General features: G+C 40.6%; 1 protein-coding gene across 1 annotated transcript; it reads left to right on the top strand.

Annotated features, from left to right (window-relative positions):
• Positions 1-1524: 1524 nt before the first annotated feature.
• copb2 (COPI coat complex subunit beta 2) lies at positions 1525-9325 on the top strand. The gene is made up of 21 exons (XM_034196022.1): positions 1525-1658; positions 2110-2247; positions 2428-2514; positions 2849-2975; positions 3100-3248; positions 3451-3597; positions 3932-4031; positions 4141-4283; positions 4488-4687; positions 4824-5023; positions 5119-5225; positions 5366-5509; positions 5647-5777; positions 5862-6069; positions 6816-6926; positions 7081-7295; positions 7396-7534; positions 7726-7863; positions 7982-8059; positions 8281-8475; positions 8826-9325. Exons 1-21 carry the CDS (start codon positions 1656-1658, stop codon positions 8919-8921), a joined length of 2856 nt encoding a protein of 951 aa, XP_034051913.1. The 5' UTR covers positions 1525-1655; the 3' UTR covers positions 8922-9325.
• Positions 9326-9606: the final 281 nt, after the last annotated feature.

The raw sequence follows: 9606 nt of genomic DNA, 5'->3' as shown, positions 1-9606 counted from the left end.
TAAGCCCCGAGCCTGTTTTTCAGGTCTCAGGCTCGAAAATGACATTCCCAGAACAAATTACCATATCTTCCCTTCTAAAAGGGTTAAGTTAATCATATTTGTTCTAAAAGCAAGGTTACATCTGTGAGTTGGATGTAGAAGTGTCAGAACCAATATAGATGTTTTTATTTTAAAGTAAATTCAGATTGAATACAGTAAAACAAATTAAATTATTGTGTCCGTCCAAAAATAATAATTAATAATAATAACTCCTGGTAATGTGTTTGTGTGAGTGTGAGAGTGACGCGTAGCCAAAACCGGAAGCTGCGATAACTCTGGTGGCTACCATTAGCAGCTAACTTTTACTCTCCGATTTTTACATTAAAATGGAATTATGGATTATAAATAATTTTTTCAAATCGACAGAAACATTATCAACCTATGGATTCACCGATTCAGCCGCGTTTTTTCTCGTTTTAATGCCATTGAACACGTCTTTTGATCAGATTGACAGCTACGGTGAGACGATCTCCCGTAAAAGCTCCGTAAAGGTAGTGTTGTGATGTCTGTGTTTGCTTCCCCTGTCGAGTTTGGTTCGCTCAGTGATGATACTATACCTATATAATCTGTGGAACCTCAGCTTTAATCGGATATATTGTATGTGCAGCTACGATAAGTAGGCTAATAAGGGTATCTTTATCTTTAGTTATGTGCCAAAGTGCGTTAGCATTTTTCGTTCAGGGGTCATTTAGATGCTTCTTATGAGACTTGTGTTTTGTTTTGGTAAAAATGGTTTGTAACGTCAGTTAGCTGAGATTATTCCCGTTAATCTGGTATAACACATTAATAGGTTCTTAAATATTAAGATGCCCTGAGACACAGTGTCGTGATAAAAAAGGGGACCCGCCGAGGGGGGCTTTGGGGCTTAACAGGAAGAGAGTGAACATTTCACCTCACATAAGGTGGCTGAAAGTGTATCAACACATATTTGTATTCCCTGTTCAACACTTGATAATAACTATAACAACCTAAAATACCTCTTCTTTAGGAAGTGTGCACATCCTGCACAAAAGACTAATAAGCTCACTTTAAGAAGGGTTATAATATTAACACTGTTTTACACATTTTATAAAACACATCCTCCACAGGGGCCTTTTAAAACCAAATGCTTATATCGCCATCTGCTGGAAAAAAATGGTGGTATCCTTTAAGAAGACATCTAATAATAATATAACACAAAACAGAGATCTAAGCATCAGACACTACAACTCTGTCAATATGAAATTAGGTGGGGGGAGGGAGGGTATAAAATGATATTTTTAACCTTATTCACGATAAAGTAGTAACAAGTGAAGCATCGATACCTTCTACCGGTATATCCTAGTTAAAAATCGGATAGCAATATGTTATGAAATGTGGAAAAGACCCAGAATCTCTTCAAAGTAGGGCACGTTTATTCTCACTTTATTATTTGTTTACGTTAACGGACCGTGTGGTGTCAGCTGCTCCAGCAGACCTTCGTGTCACGTCACCACTTCCAGAGCGCAACTCACGCGAGATTGAGATTCAGGAAGTTCCACGTCAGTATCCAGTGCTCCGTTCACTGAAGTCGCAACATTTGGACCCCGTTTTCAACAAATTTATCTTATTTTATTGTGACACAAAGGGGATAAAACATGGTAAGAGATATTTAAAATAGTTACCAGCATGTTGTTTCATACAGGTCTTCCACGTGTCCTGGTATAGTTTTTAAAAGGACCGTGAAACTGTCAAATAATAATGCACTATTGTAAATAGCTGTAAATAGCTTAACGGCTAACTAGCTTGAGTTAGCCTGAAAGCTTGTAGCTAACGGATGTTAATATTTAGGATGATGGCTGTTTGGAAGATTTATTTTTTGTTAACAGTTAATTTGAATCAGTTGTCGAAAGAACTCCTACATGATGCATACGTTAAAAAATGTTGGTAGCATTACAATACGAGGCTAAATGTTATGTTAGCATGCTAACGGTTACGTTGGCTTTATTACGTTACCTTACGCTGAGGAGTTTTTAACAGATAATGAAATGCCCATGAAGTGTTGAGTATAAACGGCATAGAAAAGACACCGATCTCCTATGTTTTTTTCAGCCTCTGCGGCTGGATATTAAGCGGAGGCTGACAGCCAGGTCAGACAGGGTGAAGAGTGTGGACCTTCACCCAACTGAGCCATGGATGCTGGCCAGTCTGTACAACGGCAGTGTCTGTGTGTGGAACCACGAAACACAGGTATGATCAGTAACACAGTATAGAAACAGTAATGACTAAACAACCAAACTGCATAAATATGTGATTTTATAGTAATATACTGACTTAAAATACACACAATGGCATGATGATGATGATGATGATGATGATGATGATGATGATGATGATGCAACCCAATTCAGTAATTTTCTTTTCCCCCAGACTCTTGTCAAGACGTTTGAAGTATGTGACCTCCCTGTCAGAGCTTCTAAGTTTGTGGCAAGGAAGCACTGGGTCATCACAGGAGCAGTGAGTTACATCCATTGTTTGTTTTTCCCAACTCTCACAGCTGTCGTCTATAACAACAGCATTTGTGTATAAACCTGACAGTATTATCTCGCAGAGGTTGAATTTAGTGTTGTTTACGTGTCTTTTTAATGTGGGCAAGTGCAACGTCTTAACAGTAAAGCTTTACATATATTTAATTGTGTGTGTCACAGTTGGAATGTACAAATACCCTACTATACAACAGCATATACCAATTGCATTTGTTTTAACATGTATTTTGGTCTTTTTTATATAATTTTTTTATGAACTTGCTGCTATACTGCTATGATTCAATGTTTTTTTTCTCCCCGCGCAGGATGACATGCAGATCCGAGTGTTCAACTACAACACCCTGGAGCGTGTCCACATGTTTGAGGCCCACTCTGACTACATCCGTTGCATTGCTGTCCATCCGACCCAGCCCTATATCCTCACCAGCAGTGGTACGCTTGTAAACTAAGTACATTGATACACTTACAATGCAAAGGCATTTGAACACTAGGGTCTTCAATTGTATTTGCATTGTGTGTGCAAAACATCATGAATGTATTTTCTATTTCTATGCAGATGACATGTTGATCAAGCTATGGGACTGGGAGAAGAAGTGGTCTTGCAGCCAGGTGTTTGAGGGGCACACTCACTATGTCATGCAGATTGTCATCAACCCCAAGGACAACAACCAGTTTGCCAGCGCCTCTCTGGACAGGACCATTAAAGTAGGGCCACTTGCTGTTGTCACATTTACTGCTGCTAAATGTATCTTGTCGTTGAGTTAGTACTGCAGATTCTACTGCGGTCCTGCAACTTTTTTAATGACAATACATTAAAAAGACATCCTTGCCTTTTTAAATAAACATATATTTAAAGGTCTGTGTCTAAGGTGCATCGAGTGATTCTGGTTCCTCTGGGTTTTTTAAGGTTTGGCAGCTAGGCTCTTCATCTCCTAACTTCACCCTGGAGGGTCACGAGAAAGGAGTCAATTGTATTGACTACTACAGTGGAGGAGACAAGCCTTACCTCATCTCAGGGGCTGATGACCGCCAAGTAAAGATCTGGGACTACCAGGTTAGAAAATGTTTTCCTTATTTTATTCACTGCTATATATCTAGTGTATTAATACACCTTCATTTTGATTTTACATTCTAGTATATTAAAAATAGTACACAGTGCAATTAAATATGTTGAATAAAATCTAATATTATAAGAACAGGTTCATTTCCTGCTGTCTTGTATTACATGTGTTAAATACATAGCTTTACAAACAATTAAAGCTTACTCAAATAGTTGATTGTTCTTTAAAGCATGTCGTTTTTCCTCATTATTCTGCTCTGTCCTTCCTATGAGCATCCAGTGGCATTGTGTTTGTACCTCTTTAACAGTCTTCCTCTGTATGTTGCAGAACAAGACCTGTGTTCAGACTCTGGAGGGCCACGCCCAGAACGTCTCTTGTGTCAGCTTCCACCCCGAGCTGCCCATCATCATCACTGGATCAGAGGACGGTGAGCAGGAAACGTACTCATCCTCACCTCAAAAAACCCTCAAGAATGCATTTCACCCAGTGGCCTCATTGATCATTTCTTTATGCTACTTTACCTCTTTCCTCTGTAGGTACCGTTCGCATCTGGCACTCAAGCACTTACCGCCTGGAGAGCACTCTCAACTATGGCATGGAGAGAGTGTGGTGTGTGTGCGGCCTCAGGGGCTCCAACAATGTGGCACTGGGCTACGATGAAGGCAGCATCATCATCAAGGTGAACGGAAGAGATAGTTATTTTTAAAAGTACTTTGATTGTAAATAAACTTAACTGTATAGACAATACTGCTAAAAAAAGGGGGGAAATAGTTGTGGAGAAAGTGGCTTAAGAGAGTTTATCTGTAAAAGACATCCAGATTAAATATATTATAGTTGTATCCAAACCTAAAATATTTGTGATCTGTCTCCCTCTGCTGTATAGGTGGGTCGGGAGGAGCCGGCTATGTCTATGGACACCAACGGAAAAATCATCTGGGCTAAACACAGTGAAGTACAGCAAGCTAACCTTAAAGCCATGGGTGATGCTGAGATCAAGGACGGTGAGAGGCTGCCTCTGGCTGTCAAAGACATGGGCAGCTGTGAGATTTACCCTCAAACCATCCAGCATAACCCCAACGGAAGGTACGCATACACTCACCCAGGCCCTCTGACTGGTTATTGTTATTTCACAAACATGTCACCATCTTCGTTAGCCAGATTAGAGGTGAATTTTCAATATGATATCTGTCAGTCATTTATGCATTTTTCTGTGCACCAGGTTTGTTGTGGTGTGTGGAGATGGAGAGTACATCATCTATACTGCCATGGCTTTGAGGAACAAGAGCTTCGGCTCAGCGCAGGAGTTTGTCTGGGCACATGACTCATCTGAGTATGCCATCAGGGAAAGCAACAGTATCGTCAAAATCTTCAAAAACTTCAAAGAGAAGAAATCTTTCAAGCCTGACTTTGGAGCTGAAGGTAACGTTAACAGTGCTTTATAGTAGCCTTTGGTTCAGGAAGTGGATTGTTCCCACGGTCTGACTCCCTGGATGTGTTCCCATTGTCCCCTGCAGGGATCTATGGAGGTTTCTTGCTTGGGGTGAGGTCAGTGAATGGCCTGGCATTTTATGACTGGGAGAACACAGAGCTGGTCCGCCGTATCGAGATCCAGCCCAAACACGTAAGACTGACTTATTTTGTATTTCAAGTCTTGATCTCTGTTTGATATAAATGTTGTCATTGGAAGTCATTTACCAATTTCACAGTGATAACATTTTAGTGTTTGGTTTCTATTCTTACTTTTTTTCATATTTTACCCAGATCTTCTGGTCCGACTCTGGTGAACTGGTCTGCATCGCTACTGAGGAGTCCTTCTTCATTCTGCGTTATATGTCCGAAAAAGTAGCCGCTTCTCAAGAAAACAATGAAGGAGTGACCGAGGATGGTATTGAAGATGCCTTTGAGGTTGGTTGTTTTAACTTTCATTGCTACAAATATTATTGAGTCTTGTATACAAGTATCCCAGCGCTATGTAACTAGAAAAAATGTGTTCTTCAATTTAAAACTATACCTTACATCTTTTTGGTGTTTCTTATGTCCAGGTCCAGGGAGAGATCCAGGAGATTGTGAAGACTGGACTCTGGGTTGGAGACTGCTTCATCTACACCAGCTCTGTGAACCGACTCAACTACTATGTAGGAGGAGAGATCGTCACTATTGCTCACCTGGACAGGTACACATACAGTACATACATTTATTTGTTTGATTGCTGTGAAGGATTCTTCATCTTTACACCTATTATCTTCTCTCCCTACAGAACCATGTACCTGCTGGGTTACATACCTAAAGATGACCGTCTGTACCTGGGAGACAAGGAGCTCAACATTGTCACTTACTCCCTGCTGGTCTCCGTCCTGGAGTACCAGACTGCCGTGATGAGGAGGGACTTTGGAATGGCTGACAAGGTGCTTCCCACGATTCCTAAAGAGCAGAGGACCAGGGTGGCCCATTTCCTGGAGAAACAGGTAAAGAACTGTGATATTCTATTTTCTTCTATTCAATTTTGTGGCCGATCGCCGGAATCAGTATCGGCCGATCGAGTGGGCCTATGGGGATCTTCCATTTAAAGTGATGTTTAAAACTCAGTTAATGGGGCTCATTCACTGGCACTTCCACAAACAACAACCAACATCATTATTACATTCAAATGAAGTACATTATTCAAGTTTACATTAACTTTGGAGAATAACACGGGAGAAATGAGCGGAAGCGCTCTCTTTTCCTTTCTCCCCCCCTCTCCCTCTCCTGTCAGTATTTCATGCAGCTCACTGATCCAGTAATGAGTGACCCGACAGTGAAGAATAAACATATTTATAACTAGTTTAGCTAGTTCCAGAGGTAGATAAAATAGCTAAATGTGTTAGGTCTAACTCTTAGTGTGTGTGTTGCTCCGCTCACCGGTCCGTCACAGCGGGCGGAGCTGCAGGATTTCTGCTTCACACACGTTGCATACCGCTATTTTATTGTCTTTTTCTGACACCTTAAAATACTGCCAGACCGGTGGAGCCATTTTGGCGAGCTTGTTTTGCCGCGCACCGAGAAAAGTGTCATGTATGTCATGTGATCGGCCTTTATAGAGAGCACCGATCGATCGGCCAATAACGATCGGCGGCCGATCGATCGGAGCATCCCTAATTCTAAATGATAACAAAGAATAGATGGTATAGTTTTTGCTTGTAGGATGCTGATGTTTGTTTCTTCGTCTTTTCAGGGCTTCAAGCAGCAGGCGCTGGCTGTGTCCACAGACTCAGAGCACAGGTTTGAACTGGCGTTGCAGCTGGGAGAGTTGAAGATCGCCTACCAGCTGGCTGTGGAGGCAGAGGTAAGAGCATCATTTATAACATGTCAAATCTTCACAGCTTCTAAAATATTACTGACCACTCACAATGGCTCCCAAGAGTTTGCAGTTGTTGTAATTTTATTTTCTTCTTCTCTGCCCACTACATTTCTAATATTTGTCATTTTAACCCCTGCAGTCAGAGCAGAAGTGGAAGCAGTTAGCAGAGCTGGCTATCAGTAAGTGCCAATTCGGCCTGGCCCAGGAGTGCCTGCACCACGCCCAGGATTACGGAGGTCTGCTGCTCCTCGCCACCGCCTCCGGTAACGCCACCATGGTGGGCAAGCTGGCTGAGGGGGCAGAGAAGGACGGCAAGAACAATGTGGCCTTCATGACCTACTTCCTGCAGGGGAAGTAAGTACCAGAACAATGTCACAGTGGTGGAGAAATGAGGTGAAATAAATGTATTCATGATGTTAAATGTATGGTATCTGTGTTACTCTTTTCTCCACAGCCTGGATCAGTGTTTGGAGCTCCTGATCAGGACTAACCGACTGCCTGAAGCTGCTTTCCTGGCTCGCACCTACCTGCCCAGTCAGGTGTCACGTGTGGTCAAATTGTGGAGGGAGAACCTGGCTAAGATCAACCAGAAGGTCAGTTCTGTTACACAGAATTTTTAAAAATACTGATAGAATAAAGAACTTAAGAAATCACAAATTGAGGTAGGAACATTGTAATAAAATTGACAGGATCATAGATTCTTAGAGGAAAAGAGAAAAAAGGTATTTGAATGTCTAGGTGTTTATTTTTGACCTTGACACACTGTATTACATCTGAATTACAGGCGGCTGAGTCCCTAGCCGACCCCACAGAGTATGAGAATCTGTTCCCCGGGCTGAGAGAAGCCTTTGCAGCTGAGCATTACCTCAGAGAGTCCTGCCTGGGCACCACTAGGCCTGCCAAGGATTTCCCTCTCGTCACAGTGAGTTGCACACGTTTTAAGTTGACAAATGGAATAGATATGTTGTGTGCAGGCAATGTTTCAATAAGTATCTCAATCATCCCTCTTGCATTTAAAAAAAACTTCAAACATTTTTCAGCTCAACGAAGACAGGAATATTCTTGAGGAGGCTCAGGGATACGAACCCAAAGGAACCTTCATTCCTGCAATCCCCAAGGTTTGTCTTCATTATCCAACATTTTCTTATGAGTGATATTTTATTTAATAGTAACCTGATTACACACCAGTTAAAGCCTTTAGCACCAGACCTCACATGCTTTATCTTTACCTTTTGTAATCATTAAGAATGGAATTACAAAAAGTTTCAACATTTCTTTTGAAAAGATGAGCTATATTCAAACTTTCAGTCAAACTTTATTCCACTCACTCTTTCCTCAGACACAGGACAGTGAGGAGTCAGTGGCAGCCGCTCCTGTCACTGCAGCAGTAGCAGCTGTGATGTCTTCACAGCCTGAACCTGCTGCTCCTACAGCAGTTGACAAAGAAGAGGAGGAAGAGGAGGAGGAAGAAGAAGAAGAGGAAGAAGAAGAAGAAGAAGAAGAGAAGGAGGAAATATCACAGTCACAAAAGGAGGTTGGTCTCTTTTGTCTTTCTTCCTTTCTTTTTATCTTTTGATTAATGTTTGTATCTCACCATGGGAAAATATATTCAGTAACATTTGTATTGTTCATACAATAGTTACTGATACTTAATCAGAGTTAATAAATAGTAAATCAAATATTGTTTATGGCAGTTTAAACAATATGCCATTTAAGTACTTCTTGCATTTAAAAAAGATTTAGGCAGTTTTTCATCTACAAAATACCCTTTTAAATTGGTTCACATAAAATCTTAAATTCAAAGACATATTAAAAATAAATAACTGGAACATTTAAGAGACGAAGAGTTCTTATGAAATGTCTCTTGCGTGTGTCGTTATGTAGAATCTTGACGAGCTGGAAGAGGACCTGGACAACATGGAGATCTACGACATCGACACCACAGACGTTAACCTCGATGATGACTTTCTTGATGACTAAAACATGACGCCACTCTGCTGCCCAGCACTATTCAGAGCTTATTTAAAAAGAAGAGAAGAAAGAGACCAAACTCCATTTCCCCCTTTTTTGTATTTGTACGTAAAAATATTATATTGTGAAGTCCTACTGCAGGGGCAGGATTTAAGTAGATTGTTATGATGATGATATTGATAATGATAATGTGGAGGATGATACCAGTAATGTTTAATTCTCAGCAAAACCACAGATGCATCATATCTATTTCAGACTCTCCATTTTGTACACCATGTATTGATTATTTGACAAAACTTTCATTTACTTTCCATTGAGAGATGTGGTGTATTTACTCTTGGCTTTGTGTTGTCTGTCATTTCAAATCAAAATTAATTTAGTCCAATAAACTGCGGTCGCTGTACATATTCACATTTGATTCAAGAGTGTTCTGTATGAGAGGCTTAAACACTGATACTACAGTTTTCATCATTTCAATGTTGAAAGGGCTTTGTGATTGAAGGGGAATACATGTTGCATCTTCCAGATATAAGATAATAATGGAAGATGAATTGGCAAGCTTGTATAATTGTTTGCATGTTGATTCTGATATAACTAATACATTATAAGCTTAATGTCACTGATTGGGAAAATAAGCTTAGTGCCAAATATGATAGAAAATTGCTCAATCAGACTTAAATTACAAAACCAGACA

This window comes from Gymnodraco acuticeps, unplaced genomic scaffold (assembly GCF_902827175.1).
Source record: "Gymnodraco acuticeps unplaced genomic scaffold, fGymAcu1.1, whole genome shotgun sequence".
In the NCBI taxonomy this organism is placed as follows: Eukaryota; Metazoa; Chordata; class Actinopteri; order Perciformes; family Bathydraconidae; genus Gymnodraco; species Gymnodraco acuticeps.
Note: the sequence above shows the minus strand (reverse complement) of the source record. Positions and strands in the feature narration are given on the sequence as shown.